Genomic DNA, 19920 nt, shown 5'->3' on the forward strand with positions numbered 1-19920 from the left:
CACTGCAGCACCGTTCACAACAGTAAAGACATGGAATCAACCCAGATGTCCATCAGCGATAGACGGGATGAAGAAAATGTGGTATATATACACCATGGAATACTATGGAGCCATACAAACGAATGAGGTCATGCTCTTTGCAGGGACATGGATGAACTTGAAGCTGTTATCCTCTGCAAACTAATGCAGGAACACAAAACCAAACACTGCATCTTCTCACTTTTAAGTGGGAACTGAACAATGAGAACACACGGACTTGGGGAGGGAAACAACAAACACTGGGGCCTGTTGGGGTCAGGAGGGAGAGCATCAAGATCAATAGCTAATGCCTGCGGGGCTTAATATCTAGGTGATGGATTGATAGGTGCAGCAAACCACCATGGCATGGCACACGTTTACCTATGTAACACACCTGCATGCCTTGCTCAGGTAATCTAGACCTTAAGATAAAATAATTTTTTTAAAAAAAATTACCTTATGGTTTAGCTTCTTAATCAGAATATCCATTTTCAGTTTATCTGTTTTTAAGTCTCCATGGAAACCAAAGTCTTCATTTCCAAATACATATAACATATTTATTGTCCTTTCCAGGAGTTTCTTATATCTGCAAAAATGTACATAGTTAGTAAGTCAAGTATTTTTTAGAGTAACTATTTAATAATTATTTAAAAAGATGTTATGCTATGGCATATCAAAGAAACAAATCTATAAGCTATGATCCTTTCAGTTTCAACTGAACATAGTTTGAAAGCATTCTATATGAAATTACAATCTTAGATAAATAATATGAAGAATAATTTATGGCATATATAGCAGGTAAAGTGATATTATAACCATACATTTTGTTTTGTTTTGTTTTGAGATGGAATTTCACTCTTGTTGCCCAGGGCGACGTGCAATGGTGTGATCTCGGCTCACTGCAACCTCTGCCTCCTGGATTCAAGTGATTCACCTGTCTCAGCCTCCCAAGTAACTGGGATCACAGCCGTGTACTACCACGCCTGGTTCATTTTGTATTTTTAGTAGAGATGGGGTTTCGCTGGTCAGACTGGTCTTGAACTCTTGACCTCTAATGATCTACCCACCTTGGCCTCCCAAAGTGCTGGGATTACAAGTGTGAGCCACCACACCTGGCCTAACTACACTTCTTGTAAATAAACTATTCGTATCCGTGTTGGTATGCTAAGTAAAATAACCTATTACTAAATATAAGCCATAACCCAGAGATGAGTAACCAAGATAAAAAAGTAAAACACATATGTTTGAAAAAGACACAAAAATACATTTTGACACCCATTGACCGCAGTCTATAAGAAGAGAAAAAAGTACACACAAAAAGCATCAAGGAGATCATTCAATGTAGAAAAAGAGAAGAAAACATCTTTAGTATCTGAGTTGAGGAGAAAAAGGAAACAGGCCGTTTTAGAAAAAGGGAAAGGGGCAGAGAGATGTGTGATGATTTAAAGACTTTGAAGAAGAGATCTAGAGATCTTTGCTGACATGATGTCAACAAAATAAAGAGATACAAAACCATGTAGAGAAAGGCAATGTCAGAAAAATGTCGATTAGATTCAAAAACAAACTTAAGTGCTCAGTAAATAAATAGAGAAGTAGCTGTGTTCAGGGCTTCAAAGACACATTCCATTAAAAAAAAAAAGTGATCAAAACGTGAATGCTCATTTTACTTTTTCTTTAGGTTTTACATATATTTATATATATATGAAATTTATTTATGTAAAACAGAAGTTTTATAACATGTATACTTCATGTATACAACGGAGGTACCGTGTAAAATGAGTAAACTTCCACGATATGTTTTATATCTAAAAGAAAAAGAAAGAAGCAGAAACAAAATATAAGCTACATATCAAGATAAATTTTGATGTTAAAGAATGACACAAATAGGTCTTTAAAGAATTTGAATGCAGCAGAGGATACTACAAAGGGAAGAAAAAATGACCACAGACAGCAAAAATATCTTCAGAAATCAAAATTCAAGCTACATAATGAAGAGTGTACTTGACATTACTTGTCCAAGGCTTTGTCATTGTTTTCAAAACCATTAAAGAGTAAGTGGCCAGGCGCGGTGGCTCACGTCACTTTGGGAGGCTGCAGCGGGCAGATCGTGAGGTCAGGAGTTCGAGACCAGCCTGACCAACTTGGAAAAACCCTGTCTCTACTAAAAATACAAAAATTAGCCAGGCATGGTGACACACATCTGTAATCCCAGCAACTCAGGAGACTGAGGCAGGAGAATTGCTTGGAGGCATAGGTTACAGTGAGCCAAGATCGGGCCTTTACACTCCAGCCTGGGAGACAGAGCCAGACTCTGTTCTCCACCAAAAAAATAATAATAAAAAAATAAAATAAGTATAATATTTTGGCTTCAAAAAACTTTCACCTTGCCCCAGCAGCTCAGCTGACTCCCGCCCCCACGACGCAGATGCCTATAAAGTTGTGTTGTGAGCTTGTAAAATACATTTCAAAATAGAATTCGTTTAATTATGAAAATACAGACACAACATGAATTTGTATCTAGGTTTTAGTCAAGTAAAATTAGAGTTAAATCAATTAATAAATGGTTAACATGTTCTACAATAGGAAAACCTTACCCAGTTGCCTCTTGTTCTAATTCATGATTTTTCTTTCTTACTCGATTCACATTACATTCCAGTGATGATATTAACTCAACAAGTTTTCTTAATTCTTCCTTTTTTTCTTCAGTCTTAAAAAAAAATGTTTAAAATTATTTTTGTAAAATCTAGAGACCCTCTTTTATCTCAAATATTTTTCTCATAAGTGGATGAGTAATACTTATTTAGGCAGGTGTATAAAGTGCATTTTATAAACCCGATGCCAGGAAGGGCAGATTTCAAAAATAGTAATTTTTCTTAATACTGCTAAAAATGATTCATACTTTCATCATTATCTTTTCTGAAATTTAAACTGCCAAAAATCTTTGTTACAAATGAGGGTTTTTACACATAAAATACTAAGGGTTAGTAAAAAAAAAAAAAAAAAAAAAAAAGGAGTAGTTATATATTTACATTTAGTTTTTAAAGATACTCTAGAAACATTGTCATTAATATTTAAGATATTCCAAGTTTTCTTAAATTATGTCTTACTAACACGAGTTTTAGAAAACTCTTATCTAGTTCCTGTTACATTTTTGATCCTCATCTGTCTTCAGGCTGAGATAAATACTGTCATTCTAAGTATTCACCCATAGGTTTCAGTTTTTCTCTTTCTCTTAACCACTTCTCTTTAAATAAAGTTTATTTTTTCTATAATAAACAAAAGCACAACTTTTGTCTACTTTTTGTGGCTTTTCTATTACCCTGTTTCTCCCCTTCCATTGGACTCTATGACACATGGTCTCATCCAGAAATCTATTTTTCATCACTTATTGTGTTTTTTATACTGAAATCTGATTTTTAATAATTCCAATTAAAAACTCCAAGGGTCGTCAAGGACTTTACTCCGCTTTACTCAGCAGCAACTGCGAGCGGTCACCAAATGCTCCCTCTGCTCCTCTGACCCCACTTCATTTCTAAATGCAGCAACCTGTGTTGTTCAGCTCTACTCCTTTTTGGTTTTTGTTCTGTTTAGTTTTTGTTTTTTGTTTTGAGATGGACTCTCCCACTGTCACCCAGGCTGGAGTGCAGTGGCATGATCTCGGCTCACTGCAGCCTCCACCTCTTGGGTTCAAGTGATTCTCCTGCCTCAGCCTCCCAAGCAGCTAGGATTACAGGCATGTGCTACCATACCTGGCTAATTTTTTGTATTTTTAGTAGAGACGGGATTTCACTATGTTGGCTAGACTGGTCTTGAACTCCTGACCTCATGATCTGCCTGCCTTGACCTCCCAAAGTGCTGCGATTAAAGGCATGAGACACCACACCCGGATGCTATTTCACTTTTTAAATTCTCTCGGGACTCTGAAAAACCTCAAAACTTTGACCTAGATTCCCTAATCTACATTTCCAGCTCTGACCTTTCTCTTGAGGCCTCTTCCTTCTAGGACACATATTATAGACCATATTCTCAACCACACACTCATACGTTGCTACTTGGTGCAGATGACTTTTGTAGATAGTGAATCTTGTCTATTTTACATTGGTTCTTATTGATGCTACTTTGAGAATACTGTTATTTTCTAATCTCAAAGAGGGACTATCTCATTGTGACGATACTGACCAGTATACTTTGTCCTTTTTTTCTTTCTTTCTTCTTTTTTGGACCAGTATACACTGTTTTTCTTTGTTTTTCATTTTTTGTTGATATGAAGTCACACCGTGTCATCCAGGCTGGAGTGCAGTGGTGCCATCTTGGCTTTCTGCAACTTCCACCTCCTGAGTCCAAGTGATTCTCCTGCCTCAGCCTCCCAAGCAGCTGGGACTACAGGTGCACACCACCACACCTGGCTGATTTTTATATTTTCAGTAGAGACAGGGTTTCACCATGTTGGCCAGGCTGTTTTTGAACTCTTGACCTCAGGTAACCCACCCACCTTAGCCTCCCAAAGTGTTGGGATTACAGACATGAACCATGGCACCCACTCCTTGTTTTCTTTTGTAACAAAAACTTTCCCATGAGAATCAGATTATCAATTGTTTGCCTTTGTTTTCTTTTAAAGAATTTCCTTTTCCATAGAGATGTGGCATGATGAAAGTCTTGTTCTAAAGTTTCTTTCAGGGGGACACTCAACTATATCATTGGCAGCTCCAGTCAAGTAGAGGTCTCCCTGCTTCCCAATTGAGATTCCTCATCTCAAAATGGTATCCACCAAATGTCTTAATCCAGGTAGTCTCTTGCTTAGAAATTCATGAAATAAGAACCTTCCTGAGAAGTTAGAGGCTATTGATGGAAATGGTTTAAAGCTGCCCCTTATTACATGTTTTACACTCAAGGCAGACATCAAGTGGCTAATAATTCTATGCCTGATGTCTAACTCAATTCTATGGGAATCTATACAGAACGTTTTACTTATGAGACAGAGTCTCGCTCTGTTACCCAGGCTGGAGTGCAGAGGCTTGATCACCACTCACTGCAGTCCCAATATTCCAAGTTCAAGTGACCCTCCTACCACAGCCTCCCATTGTAGCTGGGACTACAGGCATGCACCACTATGCCTCAGTAAGTGTTTAAATTTTTTTTTTTTTTTTTGAGACAGGGTCTCACTATATTGCTCTGGCTAGTCTCAACTCCTGGGCTCAAGCGATCCTCCTGCCTCAGCCTTCTAAAATGCTAGGATTACTGGCATGAGTCACCTCCCCCAACCAGGTGTTTAACTGGGGACTAACATGAAGCCCTTAGAAGAGCACGTGGAACATAGTGAGCGACATAAAATATTTGCTATTAGTATAATAATTCTATCTGTATATCTTAACAAAATTGTGTATGTTAGGCAGGTGGCATGCCAATGGAACTAGTCTACTATAGCTGCACTCCATCATTCTTCTCACCACTGAGAGCTGCAGCAAATGGGGGGCATAAAATTTATAACTGACTTTTCTATCTGTGTGACTCAGTAGGCAATGACTATGTATGTACTACAATGTAAATAGCGCCTCCTGGATTGAATAGTATGTAACTGACATGACCAACAGAGACAGGCTAAAGACACTGAGCTGGAAAACCCTAGGCTCTATTGCTAAATCGAGGTTCCTGAATCAGTTCCCTCTGAGCAACTGTTGCTGTGGTGCTGCCTTCACTAGCCGTCTGCTGAGCACTCAGATTGAGGGGCTGTGCTATCGTTCCTCAGACAAGCTGCAGCCAGAACTGTTCAGCTGACAAACTGGTAGCAGTCCAGAAATACAGTTCTGGCTGCGGAGTGAAAAAAGGCCAATTTAGATTCCTTTTCATAGTGAGAAAAACATAAACATGGATTTGAACGATTCTCCTCTATTAGACTCATTGGTTTAGATTTGATATTTAATTGCTAAAAATACATTTAGAATATAAACCTTACTGTGTCAAAGTCTCAAAGAAGAAATAATTGGTGTGGTATAAAGTACTTCATTGTATGTTAAAATCTTCTAAGCTAAAATGTTTTCAATTTATGCAAGGATAGGTGGCATACATATTATATATTATTCCCCCATTAAGCACATTTATAATGAGACAAAATTATCTTTCATTAAAAAGCCATGTAAAATTAAGGACTAAGTTTTTCTGCACAGACTAGACAACAATTGCTAACACATAAGGTCGATGAGAGTCAGAACAGTCATAGAAAAATTCATGAAACAAAAAATCGTCTGCCAGGTCTGATGAATGAGGCTAGATGAACAGAAACTGAAAAGGCAGAAAGGATAGCATGAGCAAGACAAGTGCTGAAATCTGCCCAATTAACTCTGAGGATAAAGTTCAATGGCAGGAAAATAAAAACACGTGTCCACATAATAACCTGTAAGTGAATGTTTACAGCAGCATTTTTCATAATGGCTAAAAAGTGGAAACTAACCTAAAGATCCATCAACTGATGAATGAATGGAAAACCAGTATAGTCATGCAATAGAATATCATTTAACTATAAGAAGAAATAAACTACCAGTGTGTGCCAAAATGTGCATGAATTCTGAAAATATTATGCTAAGTGAAAAAGCCAGTCACAAAGGACTACAGATTGTATAACTCTATGTATATGAAATACACAGAACAGGCCAACCTGTGGAGACAAAAGTAGATGGTGGTTGCCTATAACAGGGGTAGGTGAAGAGACACGGAGGAAGGTTGCAGTCATGCTTAGGAGATGTGGGGTTGCTTTTCAGGGTGATGAAAATGCTGTGAATATACTAATAATACTGAGTTGCACATTTTAAATGGTTGAACCATCTGATGTGTGAATTATATCAGTGAAACCGTTTTTAAAATCCAATGGCAGGACCAAGATAATTTTATCAACTCTCAATTTTTGATGTACATACTATATCAAATCTAAATATTTCTACAGTTTTATAGTATATTTTAAATAAAAGATAAAGAAAATGCCTAACTTTTCAAATGGTTTGTAAATTAACCTAAAATACGTACATTTCAAAGACTAGTATAGTGGCCTTTCTGTACAAGTTAACCTAGAATCTGTGAAATAAATAGACACAGATTCTGTGTTCATTCACAAAAGTGAAGAAATAAGATAATTTTCTGGAACATTCCATTAAACATTCTCCTCTGATTTAATCTGGCGTGCCTCATCAGAGCAACACAAAAATTACTTAAAAATACTGTTTAACAGGAGAAAAGTCAATTTTCTGTGAGGAATGATGTATAATTCTCAACCTTTCCAAGGGCATGTGTTGCAAGAGAAAAGGTATACAATGGTTTTTCAAAATGGTAGAATGAAAGTCACAATATAAAAGAAAAGTACATTATAAACATAGTAAAATGGAAATAATTAATTACAATTAAAACACAAAAGCTTCTGCCAAAATTAGTATCCTAAAACATGTTATATAATTCAATCAGCTGCAGAATAACTGTTGACATGTTAAATTTCATACATACTTGACTTTCCACTTGAAATAATTTCTTCTTTGAGGCCTGTGTCTCATCCAAATTAATGTGACAACGTGATGTACCTTCCAGTGGAGACTCTAACATAGTTAATTTTTTAAGGGAATCAGCTACTTCTCGTTGAAGTTGTCTCACAACCACCCGATAAAATATTTTTGTTACTGATTTTATTAATTGCCTTATTATTAAATTATGTTAAGACTATTGAACTCTAACGTACCTACTTTGAAAATTATCACCACACACATTAATTCACCTTCTTTTCATCACATGTACACACTTTTATTTATTACTGAATTCAGTGAGGAATGCAGAATGTGTTCCCTTCCTGCCTAATTGGTATTCTTACTTACGCAACAGACTCATCCCACCATTCAATCATCTTGGAAGCTCAACTCAACCTCAAAGTTCCTAACATATTTAATCACCTGTTCAAATCCTTCTAACAGATTCCTATCTCAGAATAAAAGTAAAATTCCAATGACCTTTGAGGCCCTAGGTAAACAGGCCTCTACCTCCCTCTCTGACTTCAAGCTCCTACAACTCCCTCTGTAATTACTCCATTCCCACTGTATGTGAAGCCTGCCACCCCTCTTTCGTTTGAAAATGGGGATCTAATGCCTAACTCATAAATCACAGGCAGCTATAGTATCTTTGTACTGGACAAAGTTATATTCAAATGATAGTCATTGAGCTTTGAAATAAAAATTATGAGTTAATTATTAATAAAAATATTCAAAGTAAACTATAAATTCCAGTGGGAAGACTAAACCAAATACGGTTTTGCTAAAATTTACCACATTTATCCTAAATTATGATTTTTTAACAAGTAGGTGCCCTTAAAACATTATGTGGTCATAAAAATATGTAATTTGACATATTTTCAGATTTGTTAATATGAATAATAACAAAGCTATACCAACTAAAATATATTAAAAGCTACTTAAAGCAAGGTATGACAAGACACAGCAATGCACTTCAGTTCATCTGGGAAATCTAGAATTAAGTGTCAAAGAAAATCACTTAATTAAATTGTAATTTGAAAAGACTCATTTCAGGTGTAAACATTTCCATTTATACCTTCATCATGGTCTTAACATGTGGCAACATAAAGACATTAAAATTATTATTTAACCAGTACAGGACTATCTACCTGAAAATATGACTCTGTGCCTAATACAATTTGCAGGTGACACAATGTCTTTTCTCAAAGTAAATCATGTCTCACCTCTACCTTTTATTTCCTAGAAACAAGGTGTGTTTCTAAGCTGATGGAGTAAACACATTTTGCCTTTTATGTTTTCTTATTAAAACAGCTTTGTTGAAATATCATTTACATACTACATCTGTTTTAACTTAAGTTAAACGAGTTTTAGTACATTTACTAAGTTGTGCAGCCATCTCTACAATCCAACTTTAGAGCATTTCCATCACTGCAAGATCCCTCACGCCCTTTAGCGGTCATTACCAGCTTCCAGCCCCAGCCCTCGCAAACAGTAATCTACTTTATGTCCCTATACGTTTCTCTTTTTTGGATGCTTCACATAAATGGAATTATACAATATGGTAAACACACATTTCATCTATTGATTTTTATATTCAACTAGGTTCAACATGTATCCAGAACCAAATGTTTACATTTTCTTTCTAGAAGTTTGAAAATATTTCTCTTCCTTGATACTTACTACTCTCTCTGCTTTCTCTCTCTCATATCGAAAGAGACTTTCTTTTAAATGATCACAGTCATTCATTAGCTTCTTATTTTTCTCTTGGAGCAGGAGGTCTTTCTTTCCACTCTCAATAGAACCTCTTTGGATATTAATTACTCTCTCTTTACGATCCTCTTTCTGATGAACATCATCTAGTTGCTGTTCAAGCCACAGATTTTCACCCTGGAGTTGACATATCCTTTCTTCCACACAGTTCCACTCTCCAGTGGAATTACTCACTTTAGCTTCTGCATTTTGATACATCTCTTTCATTTCCTTTATTTGCTGCTGGGTTTGGCTTAGGTCGTTTTGTAGAGTTTCTAAATCCAATGACTTTGTTCTGAGAGTATCTCTTGTCTTAGGGAACTTATCTTTTAAGGTATTGAATTTAATTTGCGTTTTAGAAAGTTGTTCAGTGAGAAACTCATTCTTATCTTCAACTTCGGAGACATCAGAACTCATTTTTTCTTGCACAGAAATGTCTTGTGTGTTCTGTAAAGTAAGTTTTAGGTTTCTTTCTGTTTTCACACTTTCACTGTGCTTACTTATAACAGCAGCCAGTCTAGACTGATAAGATTCAATTTCAGCTTCCAGTCTTGCCTTGCTTTCTTTTTTCTTCAGCAGTTCGGAATTGAGCCTTTTATTCTCAGCTTTGAGATCATTCAGCTCTTGTTGATCCTGGAATGCTGTTTTTGTTATTTCCTCATTGAGTTTTATACTCTTTTCAAGGGCAGCATTTCTTTCTTTAACAATTTTAATGTCCTTAAGATATTCATTTTCTTTTTCCAAGTTGTCATTTTTCATTGTGAGTATTTCCTGCCTGAGTATAGCAATATCTGTCTTCAAAATGCAATTTTCATCCATCAGATCTTCCGTTTCTTCATGAGTATGAAAATCCTAAATAAAATAAAAGAAAGTTTTAGCTAGTACTCCATAAAATAACATATCATGATTACCTCTGAAGCTAAAGAAAAACCTGCACATCCGTACACTAAAAAGTTTACTGTCAGTGGATATCCAACAGGAGAAAAAGTTGAAGCAAAACTTTGAACCTTGTAGAGCATAAATTCCAAAAAGTTCAGAAATTTATTTAAAGTCAATGAATTCATAAAAGTAAACACACACACACGCACACATGCACACCAGAGAATTTGTAAGAATATCAGAATTGGAAAAGCCTTTGCCTGAATTACAACAAACCCAAAAGCATAAATTAAAGCATTAACAAATTTGACTAAATTAAAATATATCAAAAAATGCATTTACACTTTGATATCTAACCCTTACACCACCCTATAGTAAGAACCTTAGTTCACACATATTTGGACAGATAAAATTTCCCAAAGTTATTACAGTTCTGTTTCCCAGATAATATTCTATTGCAATTTGACTCTTTTAACACTTCTGTAGTCAGTTATAAGAATTACACTTACTAAATCATAAATCTAGACATTATACTAGTCACTCCTATATACATTCATTGATGAACTCCTCTAGTTACTATAATTTTGAAAAAGAAAGGTTAAAAATATAAGCAAGCTACAGGATTTTCCCCAGGACTTGTGAGTCTATTTCTAGTTCTCCAACAGATCACAGTTACTTCTGTGGTGTAATTATATCAATACAAAATAAAACTTTTATTTTAAAACACCAACGGTAAATAAGATAAAATTTATAGAGCTCTTCTTAGAATATCATGAGATTATTTGTGATTGCAATAATTTCTGTTTCTTCTTTATTTTATTTTAGGTACAGTAATCAATATGAAATAGGGAAGTACAAGGAACAATTTTCTGGGAACAACATTTTTATCAATAGGTTATCACTAAGTATACATTATGGCATGTTATTGTTTGCAAAAGCACTTGGTAATAAAATAATATCCTATGTGGATGCCAAGACTTATAATAAATATTAATAATTGTACCTGTAAGTGTCATCATTCATTTTTAAAAGTGAGATAACATTTCTGATTTGTTTTAGACCTATTATAGTATATATTAAATCAAGTGGATATTATAAGTAAAATTGATAAATAATGTTTAAAATATAGAATTTTTACCAAAGATTGATTTACCTGATTTGGAGTATATCTTGCAGTTTTTGGTTTCATCTCTAGTGACTGAACAGTCGGTTCAGGTTGTTTTGCTTCAGCTTCTTTCTTATGTTGTTTCTCTTTCCTGTCTAATTCTTCTCTATTTTTTTTGTACAGCATATTAACATTTATTTTTTCTTCATTTTCCTGTTTGAAGGTGCATCTGCAGATAAAGACATTTCTCTTAAAATGCATTTTGTTAAAAAATAAAGAGCTCATCTCTGCAGATGTTGTTTATCATCCTAATAAAACTTCCATGTTCTGGATTATTTTTCCTTTGCAGCTCTCAGATATTTAATTTCTCACTTCAACATCTTCAAAGAATGCATATACTTGAAAAGTAGTAAGGAAAGGATATTCCGCTAAAGTTTCTGTTACTAGTCACTCTAGTATATATTATAAAAAAGGATACTGGAGATTATTCAGTAAAGTTACAAGTTCAAAATTACCTTTTTAAATCACACAATCATAATTACTCCCTTATTAGAAAAGATTGTTTACGATCAACTACATTTTTAAAGTTACTATTTATTGACAAGTGTCTAAGTTCACTAGAAATAAAGTTTCATCTTTATGAAATATTGCAGGTACCTCTCCAAATGATTGACAGAGTAAGATGGAACCTTCAGCTGTCCCTCACACAAACTATATCTGCAGATGACTGTCAGCCAAAACTAGGCTAAAGAGTCTAACATCTGTTACCCCATATTTTTTATATTACTTTCTAAATACTTTCAATTCACCTTGTTATTACATAGATTTTATATATTTATTAACCTATTGTTCATTATGTGTAATATATAATTAATATCCTTAATAAGTGTGTGTATGTTTACACAAGTTTTGTTTTCCCGTGAAATCTAGTCCCAGAAATGGAGTTGTTGAGTTAAAGGGATGTCGGGTTATTTGAATTTTTGATACAAAGCACTAAGTTGCCCTTCGGAAATAATTTACCAATTTCATATACCAACGGTGTACAGAATGCGTTTTTCCTCACATACGCCAACATGGTAATTACTTTTTAAATATCAGCATGACTTTTAAAAATATATCTTATTTTATGTTAATTTGCATTTTTCTGATTACCAGGCAGGACTAAATATCCCTGGTAAAAATATAAAACTTGTTAATCATAAGGAATATTAGTCCAAATTTGCATTAGTTTATAGCACAATGACAATTACCTCCTGTTAAATACTGCTATAGGCAGCCAGGCACGGTGGCTCACTCCTGTAAACCCAGCATTTTGGGAGGCCGAAGTGGGCAGAACATCTGAGGTCAGGAGTTCGAGACCAGCCTGGCTAACAGGGTGAAACCCCATTTCTACTAAAAATACAAAAAATTAGCCAGGCATGGAGGCACATGCCTGTAATCCCAGCTACTAGGGAGGCTGAGGCAGCAGAATTGCTTGAACTTGGGAGCAGAGGTTGCAGTGAGCCGAGATCACACCATTGTACTCCAGCTTGGGAAAGAAGAGAGAAACTCCATCAAAAAAAGAAAAAGAAAAAAAAATCCGTGCTCTAGGCTTACCTATCACGCTCTTCCTTCAGCTTCTTGGGAAACTGCTGAGGATGCATTTCCCCAGTCTTTCTTTGTTGGGTAATCTGTCAGCAGCAGCTGTGCGATCACATAGATTTTCTGATACTGGTATTTTTTCACTTTTGTTTGTATTATTTCCTTCTTTGACCTTTAATAAAAGTAATATGAATAATAATTGTTATTATTTTATTCAATAAAAAGAACATTTTTCCCTGATTTTTTCACTTGATTCAGGTTAAATGTCACCATTTTTATCATAAAAGTATTTTGTGTTTACTTTAATTTTATCATTGTACATAATGATTATAATTATAAGGTACTCATCATTTTACCATTGAAATTTTTGCCAAGTCTGCTTATTTCTGTTTGAGTGAACAGAAGAATTTTACAAAATTTCAAAAAGGACTCTTCTCCATTTTGTGCTTTTATTCCCATCCACTCTTTGCTGCCTGATATAAATTTTTATGCTATCTGACTGGCAGAAACAGAGAAATAAAAAGACACAGGCCTAACATATGTCTTCTGTCTTTACCACCTGGATTTTACATGAAATAGCCAGATGAAGAGGATGTGACCTTGTGGGGCTTCAGGAACAGTAAAGAAGTTTCCCTTTTCTGCACTAAGCTATTCTTTTCCCCACTGCTTTTATCCCTCTCTCTCTCTCTTTTTCTTTTTTTTTTTTCCATTTGAATCCTGGGATATCAAAAAAGTAAACGTGCTCCCTGAAGGATGGGAACCAAAGTTTGCCACAACACAAGAAGCAGAGTGAAACTGCTGAGTTTCTAGTGCAGAATTCTGGAAAATGCAATGCTTCCCAGATTTCACATTCAATTACCACAAAAGTTGATAGGTGGAATGTATATGTTCCAGTTACCAACTTTAGCCCCGTTATCTACTGATAATGGGAGGGTCAAACCAACCAAGACCTATTAAATGTTTCATCCACATCTCCTAAGGTGGCATTCACTAGCATTTCATGGCACCAAATAACATGATACAACTCTATATTGCTGAATTACATAAAAGATCAATTTATCAAATTAGTCAGATATATTAAAAGTCTAACTTGAGCAAAGCAATTTAATGCCTCAGAGGGTGCAAAAAGCCTCATGTGCTTTTACTTTGAAAGAAGAAAATCTCTATCTTTAGAACACAATGTACAGAACTCAACTTCCTACTAAAGAGTCAAAGGTTAAATTTTTGGCTGATAAATGATGCTCCTTATATGATCAAAATCATACATACCAAAACTTACTATACTTTATTAAACAACATAAGGTCTGATTCAGCAGAAAAATTGGAAACTGGTGATTTTTTAAAATATGTGGAAGTATATATCTGTTTTCAAAAGTATTTGAAATAACCATGATGGGACTACAAGTTCAAACAGTTTGAGCTAAGCAGATAAACTTGCATGCATGTAAACACATTAAACAGACTCATTTGGCTGGGAATATTCATTGCAACTCTCAAGGCGAGATGTGTTTTTGTGGCTCATCTCAGTCATTGCTTCCCTCCCATTGTATTCCCATTCTATTAATAAATAAATGTAACTTCATCTCTAAATGAATACAGAAAAAAGAATCTAGAATCTAGAGCTTATTTCTTTAGCAATTTCTTTATGTTTCTCTGGTTCAGAAGGTCTCTTGGTATATGGCTGAATTAGTTTCCCAGCCCATATGCCACTTGGAAGACTGAGAGTGAGACTTAGGTTGATTAATGAACAAACATTATGAGAACATTCTCCAGAACGTTATTTAGATAGCAGAACTAATCTACTTTGACACATAATTACACATTTAGATAACCCCGCTGTAACTGTACGCATGAGATTTTCTTGAATAGAAAATTTGACTAAATCAAATAATTGATAAAGAGAAAAAAGAGAAGCAGCAAGTAAACCTCTGTCTTTTTGAAGTTGGACTTTCTCTTTCTCCAAAGCCGGGAACTCTACTTGTAACATGCCTATCTCATTCTTAAACCTTGGAATATCTTGCTGTAAGTCTCCTAGCTATATTTTTGATGTTTTTTCACTATGTGGCAGAGAATAACTCACATTTTATAATTCAAGATTCCTGCTTTTGTAGTTGTTAGCACTGGGATTGTCATATGGTGGCTTCTGGAATAAGCACTGTATTGGTTTTCTGTTTTTAGAAGTGTCTGTAGCAGCAGAAATACTGTAGCTTTCTATCTGAATCATATGCTTCATTTCTTTGGGTGGGTAAACCACAAATCAAAAAGACTTTCAGGATCTCTAGACTGAGGCCAGTACCTAATGTCTAATTTCCAAAGAGTGATATTCGGGTTTATATTTTTTGCTATTTGCATGTCAAACTCTTAATCATCTTTCATTTCAATCATAATTACTAGGTTCCTTAATTTTTTGGTGTCTGTATCATTAAAATTTTTTCTTCATCTGTGTTAGAAACAAACTATGTGTCTGGTTTGTTATCATTTTTATAGTCTGATTTATTTTCATTTAAATGAAGCTTAGAAGATGACTGGTAAGTATATTTCAGGTACCTGGAGTGGGAATGGAATGAAAGACATTTGTCATGGGCTTCCTCTGTTCAGGCGCTGCCTGGAATGCCACAGAGTTAGACCCTCCAGATGCATCTTCCTCCTCACAATCATGGACATGACTCATCAGATCAGAGGGCACTCCTTTTTTGTTCATCCCTCTTTAGAGTTACTATGTAGAAGCTCTGCCTCAGGGCAAGCAATACTTTTGGAGTTTTCAAAACTTTCACCAATATTCAGCTTGAACTTGTTTGTAATGAATATTAAAGAAAGTCCTGAATATACAGATAGATTCCCGTTATCACAATTCTCACCCAGTTCTGGTTCTTGAGACCTTTTTTTTGGCAGGTGCAAAATGGAAAACAAATTTGCTTGTTTTGTTTCTCAGTTACTGTCTTTTCTGTTGGAGTACATGTTTTAAAATTGGCTTTAATCAAGTACAAACAAAGAAATGTTAGAAAATAATTAAAATTTAACTGATACTTAATCTATGTGTCGCTACTCTTATATGATGGGATTGTAACTAAAATGTGAAAAATAATTTGCCTTGGCTTAACATAGGAGAGAAACATGAACTGGCAAGCTGAACTCTCTGTGTTTGTTTGGACTGAACTTAATTCATTATGTGTTAAATCTACCAGAAATAAATTCAAAGATAGGTAGTATTATAAAAGATTCCTCTCTTACAAAGATTTTACCTCAGCATAAAAGAAAGAGTGAGCCCCTACAGTGCACATATATTTCTGAAGATTAACTAGAGACTAGGCAAACACTCAATTATTGAGAGCCAAACTGAACACCACTAAGAAAGAGAAGCAAAATTTTAAATTCCAATTCAAATGATATACTATGATAGTGTTATGTATCTAGATAGATTTTCTGCTTATATCCACTTCTAATATATTTTAAGTTCCACTAGTGATAGTGGATGGATTTTTTAAATTGTAGGAATATTTACTATGTATTTATGTTGAAATAAAGTTATTGTTTGTACCCTGACACCCAAAGTCCCATTCTGCAAGGTAGGATTCTCTTAATAGGCAACTGGGTTGACTTTTATGACCCCATTCACTTCCAGAACACAGACACTGAAGTCAACTGGCTACCACAAAACAGAATACATCTTTAAACTCGACACTGATGACCAGCAATATAAAACTGCAACATTTGAACCACTGGCAATGATGACTCCTTTAGCACTAGTTTAGCTCAATGGCCATCATGGTTAAATTGTTCATAATTTCTATTCCTTAGTAATATGACTCAATATTTCATGTTACCTTCTGTATTAAGAGTAAGGTTATAAAAATAAAAGAAGATTTCTTGCCTCAATTCCAAGGGTAAAGACAACTATGAATTACTAGAGATAGTAAGAATATCTTAGGTTTTGTAACAGGTTAAAATGTTTTAAAAATTGAATATAAAATTATGATCCATTTGATTCTAAAGGTATATTCTAAAAGGTCATGTCATTTGGTCTATGCTTTGTTACTAAAGCAAAAAAAAAAAAAAAAAAAAAAAAACAATGTTAAACAAGAAACTTAAATTTTTATATACCTGTGGTTGCTTCTTTTCGCTTCTTTCATGCCTTTCTTGCTCCTCCTCTGAAGCCACTAGTAAGGCTTGTTCTGTTGACAAATTCATTGGTTTAGTTCAAATGAACTAAGAACAGTTAGATAAAGACTTATAATCTTTATAAAAATAGAGAATAAAATTTCTTTGTATATATATTTTGAGAGTTTAAATGAAGCTTAATGTTTACTGAAATATTTACTTCTTTAAGAAATACTTCTTATTATCCAAAACTTCAACAAACCACTTGGGGAGACAGTAGGTATCACCAGGTTCAAGCCATACAAAATCTCAGGGTCACTTACAAATTGTTCCACCCAATATAAATAAACAAAGCTGTTGCAAACAAAACAAATTTTGAAATGCAGTCAAAATATACAATGTAACACTTTACTATAATTCATAACAGTATCTTTTTACAACACACCCATTGAGTTGGCAGTTACTAATAATTTGCAAAATTGTCGTTGTTTATACCTTAATTAGTGTTCACCCCATTTTTTACATCACAAATGTTTTCCCCTACTATTCTGAAAAATTTATTTTCATCTTTTAAGACTCAGAATGTAGGCTGGCCATAATAGCTCACATCTGTAATCCCAGCACTTTGGAAGGCCACAATGGGAGAATTGCTCAAGGCCAAGAGTTTTAAGGCCAGCCTGGGAACCATAGATAACATTGACTCTACAAAAAATTAGACAGGTATGTTGATATGTGCCTGCAATCCCAGCTACTCAAGAAGTTTAGGTGAGAAGATCCTTTGAGCTCAGGAGTTTGAGGTTGCAGTGAGTCTCGATCACGTCATTGCACTCCACCCTGGGGCATAGAGTAAGAACTTGTCTCCAACAACAGAAAAAGAAAAAGAAAAAAGGCTCAGAATGCTGTGTGAAGTCTTCCTTCATTCTAGCTGTCTTTCTCCACACACACGTGTCTGCTTCATGGGCCTCCCTTAGTACTTTGGCAATTTTTCCAGTGTCACTTTACCACCTGAACTGCACATCATGCCTTTACTTGTTGATCCCCTTTGCTGCTAGATTGTAGAGGACAATCTTTTGAATCATCTTTGTATAAACAGTCTTAACTTTACTAAATAATTAGTTATTGAGTTCCTGCTATGTGTTAAGCACTGGGGTATAAGGAAGGAAAATAAAGCTGTCAGCGATGGCTTTCCTAAAGATCATGCATGAGCTGCGACTTAGAGAGTGAGGTTAGCCAGATTAAGTGAGGCAGAGGGCAGGAAAGGGTGAGCACATGCCAGGAAGCAATGAGAGAGGGAGAGAAGCCTCCAAGAGTGTATGTATTTCTCTACAAAAGAGGAATGGTGAGGGGGCCATTGCCAGCAGCTCAGTAATTCCAGAGAAAAAGGCAGACGGGGAACGGGCTATGGATGAAGATTTGGGCAGAAATCAGTTTTCTTTTTTTCTTCTTTTTTTTGAGACAAGGTCTTACTCTGTCTCCCAGACTGGAGTGCAGTGGAATGATCTTGGCTCACTGCAACCCGGCCTCCCAGGTTCAAGCAGATCTCCTGCCTTAGCCTCCCAAGTAGCTGAGATTACAGGTGCATGCCACTACCGTCTGCTAATTTTTGTATTTTTTTTAGAGATGGGGTTTTACCTGTTTGACCAGGATCATCTTGAACTCCTGACCTCAAATGATCCACCTGCTTCAGCCTCCCAAAGTGCTGGGATTACAGACATGAGCCACCGTGCCCAACCCAGAAGTCAGTTTCTGATATCCTTATATACCTTTAAGATGCTTGGACATTAGGTATTCAGGAGTGGTTCACGGATCTATTTGCATTAGAGATAATTAACTCTAAATACTGTGAGGAGCATAAAATTCTGAGACACATAAACAAATGAACAAAGATAAAACATAAGGCAATGTTGCAAAGATGATGCAGGCCTGAGATGTTTTCAGAAATATTTAGGATATAAGTATCAGTGGTCATTATAAGAATAGATTTTTACTGCATGAATAAATGTATATATCTGGGTCCCTGGAGCAATACACTCTGCTCATTACTTTACAAACTTTATCAAATGAGAAGTAAATTAATCTACATAAACTGTTTCAGTTACTTCTATTTACTTTACACTTTTTCTGTTTCAGTTTTACCGTGCACAGGAAATGCATTTGGGTTTTGTGGTTGTTGTTGTTGTGTTTGTTGTTGTTTGAGATGGAGTTTCACTCTTGCTGTCCAGGCTGGAGTGCAGTGGTGTTATCTCAGCTCACTGCAACCTCTGCCTCCCAGGTTCAAGAGATTCTCCTGCCTCAGCCTCCCAAGTAGCTGGAATTACAGGCATGTGCCATCATGCCCAGCTAATTTTGTGTTTTTAGTAGAGATGGGTTTCTCTATGTTGGTCAGGCTGGTCTCAAACTCCCAACCTCAGGTTATCTGCCTGCCTCAGACTCCCAAAGTGCTGGAATTACACCCACAAGCCACGGCGCCCAGCCACATTTGGGGATTTTCTTTTAAAAGTTCTGCTTCCTGGATTTACCAAGCTCATGAGAAAATAGAAGCAAACAAGTCATTTGCATAGTTAAGAAACTTTGGATTTATAACTTGTCATCACTACTCTAGAAGACTATCATCATGTTTTGTAAAACAAAATGTTAATTCTAGACATAAGGGGAAAAAGAAATTAAAACTATAGGGGTGAAAATATATTGCATAATTTATTGCTATTGACATGATCATATGACTGATTAAGAGCACTGAATTTCACTTGTATGTAAAGTAGACCCCATATTAGCCGCAGTTAGTCAATAGACTTGGTGTTCTAGCAGAACTAAATTTGATGCTCCTGTGTTATCTTTAAATGATACAGCTCTTCTGAACACCCATACTCCTAGTGCATGATTATATCCATTAAGACAAGGTGAAGGAATGTGTGAGTACAGCTGAGGAGACACCATAAGGCAAATGCTCGATGGTTCCCATTAATATTGGGAAAATCAACATTATAA

The 19920-nt window shown here is 35.4% G+C and overlaps 1 protein-coding gene across 4 annotated transcripts in view; it reads right to left on the minus strand.

Annotated features, from left to right (window-relative positions):
* Positions 1-17006, minus strand: part of LOC126929829 (ankyrin repeat domain-containing protein 18B-like) — a 34563-nt gene extending 17557 nt beyond the window's left edge. For all 4 annotated transcript variants that reach the window (XR_007717289.1, XR_007717290.1, XR_007717288.1 and 1 more), the window contains exons 1-6: positions 16936-17006; positions 12850-13006; positions 11302-11482; positions 9201-10121; positions 2613-2725; positions 475-604 (exon numbers count right to left, since the gene is read on the minus strand). Coding sequence is in view for 1 of the 4 variants with exons in the window: in XM_050746492.1 (XP_050602449.1) it covers positions 475-604; positions 2613-2725; positions 9201-10121; positions 11302-11482; positions 12850-12896 (1392 nt within the window). In the remaining 3 variants the exon portion in view is untranslated. The remainder of the gene's footprint in view (positions 1-474; positions 605-2612; positions 2726-9200; positions 10122-11301; positions 11483-12849; positions 13007-16935) is intronic.
* Between the last annotated feature and the right edge of the window lie 2914 nt (positions 17007-19920).

This window comes from Macaca thibetana, chromosome 10, assembly GCF_024542745.1.
Source record: "Macaca thibetana thibetana isolate TM-01 chromosome 10, ASM2454274v1, whole genome shotgun sequence".
NCBI classification, from domain to species: domain Eukaryota; kingdom Metazoa; phylum Chordata; class Mammalia; order Primates; family Cercopithecidae; genus Macaca; species Macaca thibetana.